The 21,726-nt window shown below is 43.0% G+C and overlaps 1 protein-coding gene across 5 annotated transcripts in view; it reads right to left on the reverse strand.

Moving 5' to 3' along the window:
- The window catches only part of LOC111837764 (uncharacterized), a 153,243-nt gene that overhangs the window by 12,414 nt on the left and 119,103 nt on the right, over nucleotides 1–21,726 (reverse strand). For 4 of the 5 annotated variants that reach the window (XM_072705683.1, XM_072705679.1, XM_072705680.1 and 1 more), the window contains 2 exons: nucleotides 11,959–12,084; nucleotides 11,512–11,741 (listed from right to left, as the gene is read on the reverse strand). In XM_072705683.1, the coding sequence (XP_072561784.1) occupies nucleotides 11,512–11,741; nucleotides 11,959–12,084 (356 nt within the window). The remainder of the gene's footprint in view (nucleotides 1–11,511; nucleotides 11,742–11,958; nucleotides 12,085–21,726) is intronic. The other variant, XM_072705682.1, reaches the window with a different exon arrangement.

Raw genomic sequence — 21,726 nt, forward strand, 5'->3', positions numbered from 1 at the left:
TTTATGATGCAACAAGCCCACATAAAGGGTATTGTGGTGAGTCGTGAAGTCGGCTTGACCTCAAGCTGCTCCTGCCAGCCTGCCAGACCTTTGTCGGACATCGAGTGCTCTCCGCTCGCCAGCCGCAACAAGCCGCTCAGCTGTGAGAAGGTGTGCCGCAGCTGGGAGGCCCAGCTAGCTTGGGTGTGCCACGAGCTGGATGAGCAGCGGGAGCGAGACTAACAGGACTGGGAGTGGCTGCAGGAGTCTGGGGAGCAGGACGGGCAGAAGCTGAAGCTGGGAGCGAGAGCACAACTACCAGAGGAGTCTGGCTGAGGCAGCAGAGGTGACATTGCGTGGCCACAAGACGGCGCCTCCCCATTATCACTTGTCTCAGTGCTGGGGTGGGGACTGGGGATGGTGGTCACTGGGATGGCTGACCATGTTGTGAGCCTTGTATATAGCCCTTTGTAAGTCCTGTAAATAGCCCTTGTACGTATTTGTTGATTGTGATTACTTGTGCTCCCAACTGTCGCAAGTACCATTACCTGTGTCATATGTGTAATCCTGTGTTCTAGTGTTGTATAATTACCCTACCATGCGTAAGCCTTCCAGTCTGGTGTGTAACCTCCCTGCATTTGCCTGTCATGTTTGCCTCTGTGTATTGTTGCTTACTGTGCAGTCCTTTTAAGGACTGTAAATTAAAGAGCAACTTCATGAGAAACCGTCTTCTCTCGTCTTTCGCCGTCACTGCCACGATGCCTCGGTCAGCCAGGCATCATGCTATTTAAATTATAGCCCTCGAAAATAAGACAACCCCATTTTTTTAGATGTATTTTTCTAGGAAAAAACAGACTTTTATTTGCACCAATATGTATAGATAAATGACATATGGTATTATCATGGTTCACGTGTGTGTATTGAACTGTCAGTGGCATATCGAACAATAATAATATACCGTGTACCATTACACCCCAATTGTTTAGATGGTTTGGTGAGAACTGTCAAAAAATAAATTAAAAAAGGAATTTGCGTAGGTACAAAATTAAGTGAGCCCCCTACTGCAGGGGTGTCAAACTGCAGTCCTGGAGGGCCAGGGCCCTGTGTAGCTTAGTTCTTTTCCTGTTCTACCACAAATAATTCAGCTCAAGAGCTGTGTGGTAATTAGCACAAGGAGGTGAATCAGGTGTGTTAAATGAGGGGAAACCCAGAAATGTGCAGGGCTCCGGCCCTCCAGGACTGCAGTTTGACACCCGTGCCCTACTGCATTGGTAGGTGCAGTTGGGACATAATTGAAATGCTTAATAAACCTAGCAAACAGACCAATCAAATGAGAGATATTTAGGAAAATTTAAGCCAGTTAAACCAAGAGGAAAACAGATCTCAGAGGACATCAGGAGGAGGGTAGTGAAAGCACCTCAGACTGGGAAACTATAAAATTATCTCCAAAAGACTTGTGCTCCATCCATTTACTATGAGGCAAATAATCTAAAAATGGAGAGCATTCAACATGACTGCTACTTGGACTAGAAGGTTACACCCTTCTGAAATATCTTCAAGAAATGCAAGAAACAGAATAAATCTAGTATAAGTCAACTAAAAATGACATTTAAAAATGAGATTTGCCCATCTTTCTTGCTGCATTTGGGGTTACAGGTGCATGCTTTAACAATTACAAGACAATTGAATACACATGGCATTTATGAGAGTGTTGCTAAGGAAGAAGCCTCTACTCGCATAAAAAAATAAAGCTGCCCATCTCAACTTTGCCATAGAGCACCTAGATAAGAACATAAGAAATTTACAAACGAGAGGAGGCCATTCAGCCCATCAAGCTCGTTTGGGGAGAACTTAACTAATAGCTCAGAGTTGTTAGAATCTTATCTAGCTCTGATTTAAAGGAACCCAGGGTTTTAGCTTGCACTACAGGTACATGAACAGGAAGACTATTCCATACTCTAACTACACACTGTGTAAAGAAGTGTTCTCTCAAATTCAGTTTAAAATGTTCTACTGCTAATTTCCACCTATAGCCACGAGTTCTAGTATTTAAACTAATACTGAAGTAGCCATTTAGCTGAACAGCATCCAGACCTGTTAGAATCTTATATACCTGGATCATGTCCCCCCTTAATCTCCTTTGAGCGAGGCTGAACAGATTCAGCTCAACTCACCACACATGATTAAAAGGACCCCAAGGTTTTAGCTTGCACTACACTAACAGGAACATTTTTCTATACTCTAACTACACGCTGTATAAAGAAAGTGCTGTAAGAAGTGTGTAAAATCCATTTTTACAGAGAAGGGGGCCTTACTGTGGGAGTCATTGAGATTTCCACCTATGGCTGAGAGTTCTAGCATTTAAACTAATATCGAAGTAGTCATTTGGCTGAACAGCATCCTGACCCCCCTTAGGGGCCGTTCACATATCGCGTCTTTTGCGCGCTCAAGTCCATTATTTGAAATGTAGACGCGCGGCAGCCGCGCTCATAACGGAAGCGACGCGGTCGCGACGCGCACGCGGTGCGACGTGCCCGGTTTTTTCAGCCGCGTCCGCGCCGCGACGAGTTGGAACCATCTCAACTTTTCAAAATGCCGCAAGCGCACCGCGAGTCATGTGACAAGATTCAACCAATTAGCTTCCTCGCCTTTTCCGTTACACTGACGCCTCAGCAGAAACTGAGGAGCAGCTCATTATTGTGATCCAGGGATTTCCTGAACTTTATGATTTGTCATACATATATATATACACACACAATTGCTGTACTAGTTACTTAAAAATATTTTAATGCGTATAACTAATTCCTTGTTAAATCCATCATTGTTTTTATAGAATTGATTTATATAGAATTTGTTATTGTTTATATAGATTTTATATAGAATTATTTCAGTTATATTTTTTTTATTTTGTGTTTTGGTCATTTCGGTTATGACGGTAATTACAAATGCAGAGCCGTTGTGCAGGAGAGATGGTTTCACGGCAGAAGCTCTGTTTGCTGATGCTAGGGGCAACTTTTCCTAAAATATAATCCAACTGGTCCTTGTCAAGTCTGAAATAGGCTTTGAACCTCCCGTTGTCCAGGCGGAGCTCCTGGATCAGCTGGTGAAATTCCCCGTGTTTTTTACGTTTTTGAAGAATGGGGTGCACCCAAACACTACGGCGTTTTTTTCTTTTCTGTGTAAATAAATCTTGTAGAAGAGTCACAGCAAGGGTTTTTCGTTGGTGGAAATCCGTTTTTTAAATTAATGGAGAGTGCGGCGGATGGTTGCTTAGCAACGACAGACACTTCCGGAGCGCAAGCGCCTGGGTTCTTTTGGAAAGCAGGAGAAAGCGACGAGCCTAGCGTTTTCCTCGCGTTTTTAGGCGCGATATGTGAACGGCCCCTTAGTCTCCTTTTCTTGAGGCTGAACAGATTCAACTCAGCTAACCTCTCCTCAAAAGACATTCCTGTAAGACCAGGAATCATTCTTGTAGCCCTACTTTGAACCTTTTCCAAGGCAGCAATGTCCTCCTTAAGGTATGGTGACCAGACCTGCACAAAATATTCTAGGCGGGGTCCAAGGAATTGTATAATCTTACCATCACCTCCCTTAACTTAAACTCCACACAACTAGAGATATAACCCAACATCCTATTAGCCTTTTTAATTGCTTCCCCACACTGGCGAGAATGGGACATGGAAGCATCAACATACACACCAAGGTTTTTCTTATAATCAGCTACCTTTATTTCAGTGAAACTCATAAAATATCTGTACGTTATATTTCTGCTCCCTGAATGGATTACCTTACATTTATCTATATTAAATTTCATCTGCCAGGTGTCGGCCCAGTCACTAATTAAATTAAGATCCCGCTGTAGCTGCTGAGCCGCTAGTTCAGTATCTGCTACACCACACAGCTCGGTGTCATCTGCAAATTTCACCAGTTTACTGTATATATTGGTGTCTATATCATTTATGTAAATTAGGAACAATAGTGGTCCTAAAATTGAACCCTGTGGTACCCCACTATGAAAGCAGGCCCACACATCTACTTTATTTCAAGAGCAGCCCCAGTGGCCAATTAAATCAAGATCCCGTTGTAGCCTCTCTGCTGCTAGATCAGTATCTGCTACACCACCCACCTTGGTGTCGTCTGCAAATTTAACCAGTTTACTGTATGTATTGGTGTCAATATCATTAATGTAAATTAGGAATAGTGGTCCTAAAATTGAACCCTGCAGTACCCCCACAATGAATGTAGGCCCACTGTGACATTGTGCCTCTAATAACTACCCGCTGCCTCCTGTCTGTTAACCAGTTTTCGATCCAAGCTGCTACAGTTCCTAAAATCCCTGCTGCTTTGAGCTTAAGCAGGAGCCGTTTGTGGGGGACAACATCAAAGGTCTTCTGGAAATCTAAGTAGATCACATCGTAGGGCTTTTTGTGATCAATTTCTCTTGGAGCTTCCTCAAGGAACTCACGTAGATTAGTTAAATGGGATCTACTTCTCCTACATCCATGTTGCCTATCCCTCATAATGTTATTTGAATCCAGATTATAGCTTCCATTGCTTTTTCAGTTATGCAAGTTAAACTGATTAGCCTATAGTTTGCTGGATTACTTCTATCCTCTTTTTTGAACATGACCATTATATTAGCATTGCATGGACACTAGTCAGCCAATCAAAGAGATAAGGGGTTTAACTGAGTGCTTAATCTCTGCCTCAGAGGAGTCTGTGCTCCGCCACCTCAAATGCAATACTCAATATAATTAAACTTATAATTTTAGTTAAACTTTTGAATAAATACGAATTCAGCTAAAGAGATGCATATTTATAAAATCATTGTATGATCCAACTCAATATTGGCAGACAATATTTGTAGCAGTCTCCAAACCCTTTCACATCTGGTCATGCCTTTAGTTTTCTTCTCTGTCTATTTAAGTAGCTCATTGCTGTCCTTTTTAAGTTTCACAGAGGAGAGGGACGGAAACTAAAATACTGAGATTTACTTTAATGTGAAGGTTCACGCTAGGTTTGTGCCTCTCAGTAGCAAATGTAAGTGTGCAGTTAGTAATTACCGATATTGTTCAATCTGTGATTATGTTTGGTACAATTGTGCATGTGGCACGGTTTCAGTGGTTATTTTTTTGACAGCATAAACTACACAGTAACAAGTGTAACATGGATAATAAATATTTCTACTTGCCATTGTGCCAGAGGTGTACAAATGTATCTATTTTGATTTAATGTTTGGTGTCGCTTTACATTAACTGCACCCGCATAATGCATTTTTAATGCATTCATAGAACATTCATAAGCAGCATGTAAGTATACCTTATCCTAACATACAACCCCAATTCCAAAAAAGTTGGGAGGTTGTGCAAATTGTAAATAACAACAGAATGCAATGATATAGAAATCTCATAAACTCATTTTATTCAAAACAGAACATATAAAACATCAGATGTTTAAAGTGAGACATTTTACTATTTCATGAAAAATATTGGCTCATTTTGAATTTCATGACATGAATGTTAGTGGTACAAAAACCCAACAGCTGGAGGAACAATTTGCAAATAATCACCAATCCCCCAATACTGCATTGACAAATAGTGAAGCAATTTCAGAAAAAAGTTCCTCAGTATAAAATTGCAAAGAGGTTGAAAATATCATCATCTACAGTACATAATATAATCAAGAGATTCAGAGAATCTGGAGAAATCTCTGTGCGTATGGGACAAGGCCAAAAAACCATATTGGATCCCTGTGATCTCAGGCCCTTAGGTGGCACTGCCTCACAAATAGGCATGATTCTGCAATGGAAATAACTAAATGGGCTCAGGAATATTTCCAAAAAACATTGTCAGTGAACACAATACACCATGCCATCCGAAGATGCCCGTTAAAACTGTATCACTCAAAGAAGAAGCCATATTTGAACATGATCCAGGATCACCGACATCTTCTCTGGACCAGTGCTCATTCAAAATGGACTGTGGCTAAGTGGAAAACTGTTCTGTGGTCAGACAAATCTAAATTTGGACTTATTTTTGTAAACCAGGGATGCTGTATCATCCGGACTAAAGAGGAGAAGGACCACTCAGCGTCTTATCTGCACTTAGTTCAAAAGCCAGCATCTCTGATAGTATGGGGGTGCATTAGTACATATGGCATGGGCAGCTTGCATATCTGGAAAGGCACCATCAATGCTAAAAGGTATATCCAGGTTCTAGAGTAACATATGCTCCCATCTATACGATGTCTCTTTCAGGGAAGACCTTGCATTTTCCAACATGACAATGCCAAACCACACACTGCATCAATTACAACATAATGGATTCGTAGAAGAAGGGTTCGGGTACTGAACTGGCCTGCCAACGGCCCAGATCTTTCACCCATTGAGAACATTTGGCGCATCATAAAATGAAAATTACGACACAGAAGACCTAGGACAATTGAGCAACTAGAATCCTGTATCAGACAAGAATGGGACAATATTCCTCTCCCAAAACTCGAACAACTGATCTCCTTAGTCCCCAGACGTTTACAGACTGTTGATAAAAGAAAAGGTGATCCCACACAGTGTTAAACATGGCCTTGTCCCAACTTTTTTGAGACGTGTTGCTGCCATAATATTTAAAATTACCTTATATTTTTCTCAGTTTAAACATTTGATTTGTTTTCTTTGTTCTGTTATGAATAAAATATGGGTTTCTGAGATTTTCATATCATTGCATTCTGTTTTTATTTACAATTTGCACAACGTCCCAATTTTTTTGGAATTGGGGTTGTACATCAACAACTTCAATATACGTTAATGACAAAACTTATATGATTATAAATTTTGTTATCATATTGTAGCACTGGCCCAGCATGCCCCGTGTGTAGTTGTAAATACTCCTTGTATTGTTGTTATTGTTAATGGTTATATTTCCTTATCGTCGCGCGTATGTTTGCCCGTATCTTGCGTGTACCCTGTCCGATCCCCACGTGTATTTAGCTCACGGAAAATCTCCTACCATGTATGCATCTTACAGTTCAGTGTCTGACAACCTTGTATTTTCTGTGCGCAATTGGTTTGGTGCTCCTTGGGTGCCTGATGTAGTCCTTTCCAGGACTACTGTACCAATAAAGAGGGTGTACTCCCTGGCAAGCGAGTCTCCGTGTGTCTGCTGCTGCAATGCTTCGGTCAGCCCGACGCCACAATATAATGTTCATTATTAATGTATATTAAAATTGTTATAGGATGTTGTGGTATATTTACATGCTGCTTATTAGTGTTCTATGAATGCATTATGAAGGTGCAGTTAATGTTCTATGAATGCATTATAAAGGCATTATGAAGGTGCAATTAATGTAAAGCCTTACCATTTATTAATCCATATTAAAGCTGTTCAGGTATGTTACCATATTAAGATATATTTACATGTTGCTTATGAATGTTTTACAAATGCATTATGAAGGTACACTGAATGTTCTATGAATGCATTATAAAGGCATTACAAGGGTGCGGTTAACATAAATGGTTACCTAATGTTCTGTAACTTTAAAATACTTGTAAAAACGATGTTCTCCTCAGTTTAAATTGCTCGCGGAAGTGGAAGGTCATGTGTATATTACTTTAGGAATTGTTCATTTTTATTCACAGTTTTATTATATTGTTATGTGCCGTAAGTTTCAAGGGGATGCCTCCCGCCCTCGTTGCCATATACCGGCTGCATCTTCAACTTCGCCTACAGGCCTTGTCGTCAGCAGCTTGTCCGCCATGCGATCCTTGCTTCGCCTCCCCGCCACCCACGACTCGTCCGATGCGCCGCTCGTCACTTCTGGTTCCTGGTCAGAAAATGCCACGACTGATGTACGTCGGCAGCTCTGTTCTGCTCGTTGATTTTGGTTTATTGGTTTGGATATTTGTGTATGACGGTTTTGGTTTTCGGATTCTGATTTCTCGTTTTGCCCCTTTGTACTTTCGCTTTGGTTTGTTTGCTTTCCTGGTTTCTTTGAACTCTCGCCTGACTCCTGACTACTCTTTTGCTCGCCCTTTGGACACTGCATTTTATGGTGCGTTCCATTTGCCCTGGGAACTCGGATTCCGAGTTTTGAAGCCGGAAGTGACGACATGCGCGCTCCCGTTTCTCGGAGATCCGAGAATGATCTCGGATAACGCAGAGGATCCCGAGTTCAGAATCGAAGATGGCTGTGCCCTTTATCAACAGAAGGGAAAGTTGTAGTTTTATTCTGTTTAAGCACTACTTCTCATTTCTGGCTCATTAAATTGGTCGCACACACTATACCGTCCAACTTATCTGTGGAAGTGTTGCTACGGAGTTTTATACGTGAAGCACCGCGCGTAATGTGTTATCAAGTGATATGGCTAACAATGGCTACCAATTAACCGTTCTAGAATTGGATTTCATGATTAGTCGGATTATTTGTCGTATTTAAGGTAGTTCGGGCTAATTGTAAGTGAACGAAAATAAAGGCCATTTAAACTGAGGTACCTTAAATCCGACAAGTTGTCCGGCTAAGCAAAAAATCTTGCTTTTTCATATGGGTCGATGGTATTGCTACTTCTTTGGCAAATGGAACGTATCCGACTCGGTTTTTCCGAGTTTTTACTAGATGTGACGTAATCTCGGATTCCGAAAATCGGAATCCGAGGCAAATGGAATGCACGATTAGATTGTGTGTCTATGTTGTGGTGCGTACGGAGTGACTGCCTGTTGTTTCTGTGAATGTGGTGTTTACTGTTGTTTTGGTTAGGGAGTTAAATTTAGTCTTTGTCATTTCGTTTCCTCTTGTTTTTCTTACCTTTAGAGTTAGCTTAGTTTGGGACGTGTTCGTTAGCTGTTTTGGTTGTTGTTTTGGCCTGGGTCACTCCCGAAGTTTGTTGCACCTCGTGTCTGTGAATAAATATTACAATCTACAAAAAAGATCCCTTTGTTTCCTGTGTTCCCTTTTCCCGTTCCCTGGTTGTCTCGTCTTCCCCTCTCCCTTTCCCTTACATTTCTGTTACGATCCCTAGTCTAATCAGGAGTCAGGCGAGAGATCAAAGAAACCAGGAAAGCAATAAAACCAAAGCGAAAGTACAAAGGGGCAAAACGAGAAATCAGAATCCAAAAACCAAAACCGTCATACACAAATACGCAAACCAATAAACCAAAATCACCGAGCAGAGCTGCTGACGTACATCAGTCGTGGCCTCTTCTGTCCAGGGGCCGGAAGTGACGAGCGGCGCATCGGATGACTCGTGGGCGGGGTCTGGACAGCTAGACGGAGCAAGGGTCGCATGGCGGACTAGCTGCTGACGACAAGGCCTGTGGGCGGAGCTGAAGATGCAGCCGGCGAATGGCGACGAGGGCGGGAGGTCCGGAGAACCTGTAGGCATCCCCTTGAAACTTATGGCACGTAACAATATTAATGTATATGTACCTGAATGAGTTTAAATATGGACAATTTTTTTGCGAATTTGAAAATTTGTCTATTCATATCTGTTCTACGAGCCTTGGCACATAGACTATGTTGCTAGCTACAAATCCGTGTTTGTGCGTGTGGTAATGAGTGTTTTTGTACTTCCAGTATCATAATTGCTGAAAATGCCAGTTCCAGAACAGCTCAGTGATTGCAATATTTGTCCATTATCAAGTACATATTCATATTATAATCAATATTGTTGTTCCACTGTTTGAATTGCCAGTAGAAGCAGATCATAATTGCTGAAAATACCTGTCGCAGAACCACGCAGTAATTAAAATGTTTGTGCATTATCAGAATAAACCACCTCAACTGGGAATCCTCGTTTGTGGTGCACTTAACTGACACAATGCAAGATCACACTGGTTACACAAGCAAGTTTAATTCACTGTTACATTAAACATTCACTTAGCGGACAACATGTCCCTAAGTGTTTCTTTTTGGGGTTCCCAAATAATTTATCCTTGTATCTTTAGCTTATTTTCATCCCAAGAATCCGCACCCACAGCAGCTCTACATGGATCATGTTCACCACGCCTGGTCTAGTTGATAGGGTCGCAATTCTGGTGTAATGCACAATCAATTTCTTTTGGTTTTCAATGGATAGCCATTTTGAAGTGTGTCTGTGTGTGGGTTAGGTATATATTGCATTGAGGGGCCCAAATATCCCCGCAATGTCATAAAAACCTGTTATTTGGACATCAGAAAATGTGCAAACTCAATTTTATAAAAACCTGTGACTGCAAAGAACCAAAAATTTCTGGTATCTTGTTACTCATGGTTAAGTTTAGGACTGGGTAGAGGTTAAGGTTGTCATTGTTGGTATGAGGGTTATGCCCATAGAAATGAATGAATGATCCTAACAAACATATGAATACAAACATTATGTGTGTGTATATGTGTGTGAGTGTATCTGCATATGTGAATGAGACCGTGTGTGTGTGTCTGCATATGTATGTGAGACCATGTGTGAGTGTGTGTTTTTCAGATTTGGTCCTTACCAATGTTGAAACCAAACCTACACCCTTGGAACCATAAAGCCTGAAGGAAGAATAAGCAGAGGACACAAAGAGGGGCAGCATTTGTGGATGCTCATGCTAATGATAAGGACCACAAAAAGGAGCAGGAAAAGTGCATATTAAAAGTCTGATGTAACTGCCAGGTGCTGATAGAAAATATACCCCTGTTACATGCTAAGAGTAATTAATAGCGCATTATCATTGTTAAACACCACGTTCTGTGTTTAACATCATCGAGGTCTTTATGAGCTCCAACACCTCTGAGTTTACTAATTTAAAAGGCAGTAGGCTCACAGCTCCTACAAAATTATTAAGGTAGGCTATTGAGGATAGAGAAATCTCAAGTTCATGATCTCATTACCTTGAATATAATATCTGAGCCTAAATCACCCAGTATTCCATGATGTATAAATCAATTAATGCTAGTATCAGATTGTAGTAATTTACTACTAGTCCACTTACTTTAGCCTTATTATCAATGACCCTAACCAATGGAGGACTGAATTATGTTAGTTCAGTTTGCATCCCTCATTTTACACCGCTTAAACATTTAAATCTGTATGAGGATGTGAACGGTGCCTGGAATATACCAGACTTGATGTTTTCAAGTTCGCTCCCTGAGAAGTGCTCCCAGAAAGCTTGGTGATGTGGCCCTAATAAATAAGCCGAAAAACATGTCCACTTGTTCCTTGAATTGTGTATTTTGCCTGCTTTCTTACATGTGTTTTTAAAAGGAAGAAGGGAAAATGAACAGGAGCAAACAGGAACTGGGTTATTCAATGGTAGAGCATAATAAATGAGACCCTCAGCGACGGGTGCAGTAAGCCACTTGCAGACATCACAACTCAAGAAACAATAAACATGACAAAAGCATTGTGCAGCATGGAAACACACAGGCCAATCTGAGGTGACGCCATGGTTTTGTACACAAGTGAACATTTCCTTTACTCCATTCAAACAGAATACTTACGGATTAAATATACCTACAGGTGTAAATATTCAATAGTATTGATATTGATAAGAATGTACTTATTAATGACAGTAAGTCACCCACCTTTTTGTCGCTGAGCCCGGAAACAGTGTCAATGTACTCCTCCTGGATCATGAAGGCAGCTAGGTTCGCAGTGTAGCTGGCCAAGAAGATGACGGCAAAAAAAGCCCACACCAGCACCATGATTTTGCTGGTGGTTCCTCGGGGATTTTCCACAGGAACTGAGTTGTTGAACACCAGAGCCCACAGTAGCCAGATGGACTTCCCGATCGTGAACTTGGAGCCTCCTACTTCTGACACGGGGGGGGGGAGGGCAGGGAGAAATAGAGGCCAGACATGTGGGGGGAGAGATACAGATAATGAGGGGGAGAGAAAATAAAACATCAGTTTTAACAGCTACTGGTGTGTCATGCAAAACAATGTAATGATTAGGAGAGTAATTCATATTTCATATATGCCAAGAAAATGGCTTCCCTGAACCATAGCCATTATATAAGATGCAGCACTTACTCTTTCCAGTCTGCAGGCTACGGTTGTATCCCACAGGGCTGAAGAACTCGAAGATAAAGACTGTGACTGCCACCACGGTCAGGCACATCACAAACATCATCACCCACACGGCAGGACTGTAGGGCTCTGCAACAGAAATCCGTGGCATGCAGAGAGATCGCTCCAGATGACTTCTTCTGGCATAAGAGCAATTCTAAACACAATGTCATCCACTTTTCAAAAAATCCTCATTTATATATAGCTAGCCATAATACAATAAAATGGCATGTCACCCTATCAGGAGAGAGATGACATTTAAATTTAAAGATGAAAGTTAAGTTTATAAAACTCATTTACAGTAGATAAAGAACCTATTTTGTGTCATATGGTTGTGACAGAACAACATTAAATTTGAAGTAAGAAATTGTAAATATATACCAATCACCCAAAATAAATATGACTATCCCCATGTGAAGTGAATAATGTTGATTCTCTAATAAAAATACTGCATGTCAAAACCTGGGATATTTGATGCTAAGTTAGCATACTTGTAGTTGACACTTTTAATGCAGAAGAAACGAGCAGTGGTAAAAACCAGAATTACTTTGACAAGGGCCAAATCATTATGGTCAGATGAATGGGTCAGAGCATCCCTGAAATGGCATGATTTTTGGGGTGCTCACAATCAGCTGTGGTGAACACCCTGAGAGTGGTCGGAGGAGGGAAAAACCACAAACCGCTGACAGTAACCATGAATAGCCACATAAGCAACAGAGCTCGATGCCCTGTGGGTCGTGACTCATTACTCCTGTGATCATCATCAAAATTATCTACCATTTACCACAGTACCACAGTAACTCTTCATTTGGTTTGTATCACATGTGATACTCTTCTTTCACAATTAGCATCAATGAGTCCTGACCACCCAACACACTGTTGGCGGTCTGTGGTGACAAGCCTTGCTGTTTTACAGATGATCTGACCCAATCATCTGGCCATAATGATATGACCCTTGTCAAAGTCACTCAGATTATGACCTCTGCCCATTTCGTCTGCATTCCACGTCAACTACAAGCAGCAAGTGCTAGCTTACTGTCTACCCCAGACCCTGACATGCATAATTATTTCTAGATTCAACATTATTCACTTTACTTGGGTGGCCATAATGTTTTGGCTCATTGACGTATATTCTTGAATGTTATGTTAATGTGGAAAGAATCCAAATCAAGATATTGAATGATGACTGAAAATGAGGATAAATAAATGAGTTTACAAGCATTCATTTTAGTCATCTAAAACAAAAAAAAATCATAATCTAAATGCAAAAGTGCCATGGTGCATTTCAATAAAAAGTACTACTCTACAATAAGACTACCCTTATAAAGGGTTTGTGAATGGATTATAAACAAGGTTATTAATTAGGTTATAACTTAACAAATCATTAATAGACAATTAGAAACAAATTACAATCTTTTTTTAAATTGAGTCACTACCATCTACAAGGGGCAAGAGGGAGCCTTATTGTAAAGTGGTACTGAAAAATGTTTATCTATATAGCAAATACCCAAACTTATTAACTGATTCCAATTTGCAATATTGAGTTCAGTATGGGAAGTGGACTCCAGTAGCCTAGAATGTAACATATAGCAACTGTACTTAGCAACCAAAGAAATGTCTTTGAATTCTCCATTCTGTTCTTTAGTTTAATTTTAGATTAAAGTTGGATTTTCCCTTTATCTTCTTCATATCCATAATGAAATATATGCATGCAGTTATATAATACTGAATTTGAGGTGGTATTTCACACTTAACTTAGTGATTAAGGAACTGAGATGGAATCATGAGACACAGTTCATTTTCAAGGATGACATTACCTTCATACGCTGAAGAAACACACAGAGCCTAATTCATTTTATCAGAAACCCAGGAGTAGCACTTTATATTAATTAAAATAATTTATATGATTATTGCTGCACCTGGCAGCAGAGTACTGCACGGGTCTGATTTTGACAAACCGCACCCGCTCGTACCCGACATACTTAAACTCGTATCCCAACCCTTATCCGACAGAAATAAAATAAAATTCCGCACCCGATCTGACCCGCTATAAGTAAATACCGACACCCGACCCGCACCCCAATGAAAATCAGTCAGATAGCCAAAATTAAAGACAAAACTTTATTGCCACAAGAAGCGACCGGTGACATGTGCAATATCAGTTGAAAAGGCATAGCCAAATGAAAACGTTGCTTAATAACAGCCTAATTGTAAACAAAACAAACGGTAGTAGCCTACCTCCAAACTCAAATAATGTTTGATATTGCCATGACCACACATAGCCTTACCAGCTTACAATCAAATGTGTTAATAAAACTAAAATTATATAAAATGTACAGGCTACCCTGCACATTATTATGTTTTATAGCAGAGGTCACTAACAGGCAGACCGCGGTCCGTGTCTGGATCCAGAAGCTGTCCTATACGGACCAGACCGATAGCCAAAACAGAAAGTTACTTAAAACCTGACAGAGCGCTTCTATTTTAACCGGCGCATCTTTTGTAGTCTTTTCGGTAGTGGTTTAGCACTAGAACCACCGCTTCCCACACCAATGAACGTCAAACGCCTTTGACCGCCAAGCAAGATGTAGTTCGGCATATGCAGCCCTTTGTCTGCGCTAATGTGCCATTAGTGTTAATAGCAGCAGCGAAGGTAATGTTCCTAACAGTGGCTCATCTCTCCTGAAATCATAAAGCTGAAAAGTTTTCAAACAGAGTATGTATTATATAACATGTTGGATAAATAGACGTAGTTTATTGGAGACTTTGTAGCGGGTTCATAAGCAATCAGAATTCTCAGAATTCTACGTGTTTCGAGATTTCCCTCAGCATGACAGCTAATGCTGTGGCTTTAAAGCTGCCAGACTTCTGGCGTGAAAATGCTGCTGTGTGGTTCGCACAGGCTGAAGCCCAGTTCGCCATCCGGGGCATCACGCAGGACGACACAAAACACTATTATGTTGTTGCTGCACTGGACAACGCCACAGCATCCCGGGTGGTGAGCTTTCTGCAGGATCCCCCAGCGGATGGCAAGCATGAGGCTTTTAAATCGCTGCTGCTAGCGACTTTCGAGTTGTCAGAGCCGGAGTGGGCATGTCGGCTTCTCGCCTTGCCCTCCTTGGGAGATCAGAAACCATCCGAACTTATGGACCACATGCTGTCTTTGCTAGGCAGACAACAGCTCTGTTTTATTTTTCGCGAGCTATTTATACAGCGGATGCCAGCTCCCCAATTACAGATTTCCGTGAGTTGGCGAGAGAAGCGGACAGAGTTTACATTACCAGTCGGCAGTCCTGCGCCGTGCTGGACAGTAGAGGACCGGCTGATTTCACTTTTTCTGCCCCTGGTGTCGTTGCTGCAGCTCAGCGTGCCTCTCAGTCTGGTCACTGTTTTTATCATGCCCGTTTTGGTATGCGCGCTAAGAAATGAATCCCGCCCTGCTCCTTTAAGTTGCCGGGAAACGTGAGGACCAGAGGACAGCAAAGCAGTCTGCTATTCGTTGAAGACTCCGTTTCTGGCCGGCGTTTTCTGTGCGACACGGGCGCTTTGGTGAGCGTCCTCCCCGCTTCACAGCTAGACAAGCAGTCAGGAGTGCATGGTTTTCCCCTAGAGGCTGCTAATGGCACTTTGATTGAAACTTTTGGGGATCGGCCAGTAGAACTCTGTTTTCACGGACAGCGTTTCCGATGGGTTTTTGTCTTGGCCTCTGTTTCCACTCCATTGTTAGGGGCTGACTTGTTGTGTGCCAACAATTTGCTACTGGATGTTAAAAATAAGTGCCTGATAAATGCAGAGACTTTTTGCTCTTTCCCTTGCATACTCAGCGGGGCTGGCCCTTCCAACCTGTCTGGTGTTTCTGCTTCGGCTGATGTTTTCCAGCGACTAACTTTATGGAGATGCAGATTTCATTTTCCAACAGGGCTTGGCACCTGCACACAGTGCCAAAGCTACCAGTACCTGGTTTAAGGACTTCGGCTGACAGAGTTTCCCACCTTTTCTGCATCTTCGGCGAAACACGGTGTAGAGCACCACATAACCACAGCAGGCCCGCCAGTGCATGCCAAAGCAAGGCGCCTAAAGCTGTCGCCAGGGAGGAGTTTGCCACATTGGAACGTTTGGGGATTGTTCGGCGTTCTGACAGCCTCTGGTCTTCTCCTCTCTATATGGTGCCCAAGCCTGGGGGTGGCTGGCGCCCCTGTGGGGACTATAGACGCCTTAATGATGCAACTACCCCTGACTGGTACCCTGTTCCACACATCCAAGATTTCTCTGCCCGTTTGGCAGGCACTCTCATTTTCTCTAAGGTGGACCAGTTTAGGGGATGCCATCAGGTTCCAGTACACCCCCAGGACATCCCTAAGACCGCTTTTGTTACACCTTTTGGTCTGTTCGAATTTCTTCGGATGCCTTTTGGGCTCAAAAATGCAGCTCAAACTTTCCAGCGTTTGATGGACAGTGTTGTGCGGGACATGCCTTTTCTGTTTGTTTATTTAGATGACATTTTAGTTGCCAGCACCAGTTTGGATTAGCATTTGATTCATCTTCGGGCATTGTTTGCATGTGTTAGTGCTCACGGGTTAATTGTAAACGTTACCAAGTGTCAGTTTGGTGTCCATTCTGTTGACTTTCTTGGCCACCGCATTACCTCAGAGGGGGCGGTGCCGCTCCCAGAGAAAATTGCTGCTGTTCGGGATTTCCCACGGCCAGTCATGGTCAACTCCTTGCAAGAGTTTCTGGGAATGGTTAACTTTTACCATCGTTTCATCCCTGGAGCTGCCCGCATTATGTGCCCCCTATACTTTGTACTTAAGGGTGTTTCTTCTAAGGCGGTGATTGAGTGGACTCCGGAGCGGTGTCAAGCATTCCATAATACTAAACGGGCCTTGGTAGATGCTACGTTGCTAGCTCACCCCTTGCCAGATGCTCCCATCGCCATCACTACGGATGCTTCCGATGTTGCTGTGGGTGCAGTACATGAACAACTGGTTAATGTGGAATGGCAGCCGCTGGCCTTTTTCAGTTGCCACTTGCGCCCGAATGAGCGCAAGTACAGAGCTTTTGACCGTGAGCTCCTTGGCCTGTACTTAGCTGTGCGCCATTTCCGCTTCCTGTTAGAAGGGTGCCCATTCACTGCTTTTGTGGATCACAAGCCATTGGTGGCTGCCATAAGTAAAATTTCGGACCCTTGGTCTGCACGTCAGCAGCGTCAGCTTGCGTTCATTTCTGAATTCACCACTAACATCCATCATGTTGCTGGCAAACACAATGTGGTGGTGCTCCTCGGTGTGGATTATGCACTAATGGCAGTGGACCAGGCAGCTGACAGTGAGATTCAGGGGTTGCGGTCTGCTGATACTGGTCTGCAGCTCCAGGATGTGCCCTTCGGTGATGCGTCACTACTTTGTGATGTCTCAACAGGAACTGCGCGGCCCGTTGTGCCGCATGGCTGGCGGCGTCGGGTGTTCGATGCTGTCCATAGCCTTTCCCATCCCGGCCATAAGGCATCACAAAAGCTGCTTTCAGCTAAGTTTGTTTGGCGTGGGCTGAAAAAGGACATACGTGATTAGGCCACTTCTTACCTTGCTTGTCAGCGCTCTAAGATCCAGCTGCACACCAAAGCTCCCCTGGCACATTTTGCTGACCCGGTGCGTCGATTTGATCATGTCCACGTGGATTTAGTTGGTCCATTGCCACCATCCCGTGGTTACATGCACCTTTTAACGATCATTGATCGGACAACCCGCTGGCCGGAGGTAGTGCCATTAGCCTCCACGGCAACAGCAGATGTGGCTCGGGCTATCATCAACTCCTGGGTCTCTCGTATTGGGGTGCCTGCCGACCTGTCGTCTGACCGCGGACCGCAGTTCACATCCGAGCTATGGGGTGCACTTGCCTGTGAGCTAGGGATCACTCTACACCACACCACCGCTTATCACCCACAAGCTAACGGGTTGTGTGCGCGCTTTCACCGCTCTCTGAAGGCTGCCCTTTGTGCATCTCTTCAGGGTGCTTCTTAGTCTGACAGGTTGCCATGGGTTTTGCTGGGTTTGCGGACCGCTCCAAAGGCCGACCTGCAGGCTTCCTCTGCTGAGTTAGTCTACGGACAGCCCTTGCGGGTACCAGGTGACTTTTTGCCAGATGCGTCAGTTCCTTGGTCGGCCTCACAGCAGCACTCCGGTTTTCGGGACACTGCGGCTACTTTTGGTCCAACACCCACGTCACATCATGGTTTTCCACATTCTCATATTCTCCCAAATCTGGCAGATGCTCAATTTGTTTTCCTTCGACATGATGCCCATCGCGATCCTTTGCGCCCCCCCTATGATGGGCCTTTTTGTGTGCTGCAGCCTGAGGACAAGTTTTTTGTTTTGGAAATGGGTGGTAAGGCCGACCGTGTTTCTGTGGACCGTTTGAAGCCGGCCCATTTAGATTTAGATGCCCCAGTGCCACTCGGCCAGCTTCCTCGTAGGGGTCGTCCGCGCGGTTCAGTCCCGTCACTGGCCCTGGCCCCAGCCCAAGTTTTGCCTGCTCCTGTGGGTGGTACTGTGAGCAGGTCAGGGCGGGTGATCAGACCCCCTAAGAAGTGGGATCCTCTGCCTCTGTGAATTCTGGGGGGGCCTGTGTAGCGTTCATAAGCAATCAGAATTCTCAGGGCAAGTGTGCTCTTATTCTGAAGGCTTGTTCAACTTCCTGTTACAGTTTTTGGTTATCTTGGTGGCAACCAGATCTTGCTCTCTCTTTCTTCTTTTTTTGTAGTTAATAAAAAAGTGCATCGTCCCTTTCACGGACTAAGCATCTACCTTCTGTCTTTTTCCTCTCGCCACAACTTCGTGTTTGTTGAAGTTTCCACTTTTTAAAAAACTGTATAAAAGTAATGTTATTTGTTATATAAATCAACTCAGGTGAAACAAAAATGTATGTTTTCAGGGTTGCCAAATTTTAAGCATCTGGCAAGACTAACGCAGTAAATCTATATTATTCCATTATAAATGTCATGAGACACGGAACGGGGAAGCAGGAGTCGAGTGAACACAGAGTTTAATTAGGAAACCACGTTCGGGTACATACAACAAGTACACAACGTTAATGGCCAGACTCCTAAAGGCACACAGACACGGATTTAAATATACAGAATTAATTAAACACAACTAGAAACAGCTGATGACACGGGGATTCCACACGAGGCAGCGATGGGGACGTGGCACACGGGAGGATCGGCACGAGCAGGATATGACAATAATCTCAGAAAATTTGAATATTACTTAAGACCAATACAAAGAAAGGATTTTTAGAAATCTTGGCCAACTGAAAAGTATGAACATGAAAAGTATGAGCATGTACAGCACTCAATACTTAGTTGGGGCTCCATTTGCCTGAATTACTGCAGCAATGCGGGGTGGCATGGAGTCGATCAGTCTGTGGCACTGCTCAGGTGTTATGAGAGCCCAGGTTGCTCTGATAGTGCCCTACAGCTCTTCTGCATTGTTGGTCTGGCATATCGCATCTTCCTCTTCGCAATACCCCATAGATTTTCTATGGGGTTAAGGTCAGGCGAGTTTGCTGGCCAATTAAGAACAGGTATACCATGGTCCTTAAACCAGGTACTGGTAGCTTTGGCACTGTGTGCAGGTGCCAAGCCCTGTTGGAAAATGAAATCTGCATCTCCATAAAGTTAGTCAGCAGCAGGAAGCATGAAGTGCTCTAAAACGTCCGGGTATACAGCTGCGTTGACCTTGGACCTCAGAAAACACAGTGGACCAACACCAGCAGATGACATGGCACCCCAAACCATCACTGACTGTGGAAACTTTACACTGGACCTCAAGCAACGTGGATTCTGGGACCTTCCTCCAGACTCTGGGACCCTGATTTCCAAAGGAAATGCAAAATTTACTTTCATCAGAGAACATAACTTTGGACCACTCAGCAGGAGTCCAGTCTTTTTTGTCTTTAGCCCAGGCGAGACGCTTCTCACGCTGTCTGTTGTTGAAGAGTGGCTTGACACAAGAAATGCGGCAGCTGAAACACATGCCTTGCATACGTCTGTGCGTAGTGGTTCTTGAAGCACTGACTCCAGCTGCAGTCCACTCTTTGTGAATCTCCCCCACATTTTTGAATGGGTTTTGTTTCACAATTCTCTCCAGGGTGCGGTTATCCCTATTGCTTGTACACTTTTTTCTACCACATCTTTTCCTTCCCTTCACCTCTCTATTAATGTGCTTGGACACAGAGCTCTGTGAACAGCCAGCCTCTTTTGCAATGACCTTTTGTGTCTTGCCCTCCTTGTGCAAGCTGTCAATGGTCGTATTTTGGACAATTGTCAAATCAGCAGTCTTACCCATGATTGTGTAGCCTACAGAACTAGACTGAGAGACCATTTAAAGGCCTTCGCAGGTGTTTTGAGTTAATTAGCTGATTAGAGTGTGGCACTAGGTGTCTTCAATACTGAACCTTTTCACAATATTCTAATTTTCTGAGATACTGAATTGGGGTTTTCATTAGTTGTCAGTTATAATCATCAAAATTTAAAGTAATAAACACTTGAAATATATCAGTCTGCGTGGAATGAATGTACCTGTATACATTATACAAGTTTCACTTCTTGAATGGAATTAGTGAAATAAATCAACTTTTTGAAGATATTCTAATTATATGACCAGCATCTGTATATATATTTAAGGCTACTTAAATATATATCACACTAAATAGTTAGACATTATGATCTTCCGGACCTTTGCTTCAAGAATTTTTCTCTAACTGGACCTCTTTAAATGTTTTATAGGCTACCTATACGTGCACTGTTCATTTCCTTTGATTACACCAGGAGTGGCCAACCTGTGGCTCCCGAGCCGCATGCGGCTCTTTGCCTGGTTTCATGCGGCTCTTACGTTCATATCGAAGTTTGTGTTTTTTTAACCCTCTGGGGTCGAGTGCATCGTCGGCGACTCAGCGTAATTTTCGCGTCTTTTTCAGTTTATATCTCGCTGAAATCTTAATGTAGAATCGTGAAAAAAACGCTGGCTAAATCCTTAATTTGTCTTCTTTTCAAAACGTCTATTGTCGGAAGTATTAAAGTTTTTAAAATTAGGTTAAATCGGCAAAAAGTAAACCATGTCACCTTACTTTGTTTTACCTGCATCGGGGGCGTGTAGTACCGCTCTCACCCGAAGATCGCTATTCACATTCTAAATAGCTGCATTAGCGCGTATTTAGATGGCATTCACGTGGTAATTTGATGAACAGTGCAACGGTGAAACGCGATCCAGATATAGTGCCATCAGCGCCATAAAAGGGGGTGGGGGACATGGCCAGGTTACAATGGCTTGAGTTCAATACGGTATTTTTGTCACTGCGCATGTGCGTGAGATGAAAATACCGCAAAGTTTCCCAGTAGAAGCAAGATCATTTAAGTAAAAAATTTGTGTCAAGTTCGCTCTCAAAATGGCAGGGAAAATGCACAGCAAAACGAAAATATGAAGATGAACACAGGACGTTTTTAACAGAGTGGGAGAGTTTATATTTTTTTGTTGAACGTAATGGCAAGCCTTTCTGCCTTATATGTCAGGCGTCATTAGCGCATTTCAAAGCTTCAAATCTTCAGCGCCACTTCAGCTCACTCCATGCGAACTTCGACCGGGAATTTCCAAAAGGGACTGAACTTCGCAAGTACAAGTTGGTCACTTTGAAAAGTCAGGCAGAAAAGCAGGTACAGTTTTTCCAAAAATTTACGAA

The sequence above is a fragment of the Paramormyrops kingsleyae genome, chromosome 23, assembly GCF_048594095.1.
Source record: "Paramormyrops kingsleyae isolate MSU_618 chromosome 23, PKINGS_0.4, whole genome shotgun sequence".
Taxonomy (NCBI): Eukaryota; Metazoa; Chordata; class Actinopteri; order Osteoglossiformes; family Mormyridae; genus Paramormyrops; species Paramormyrops kingsleyae.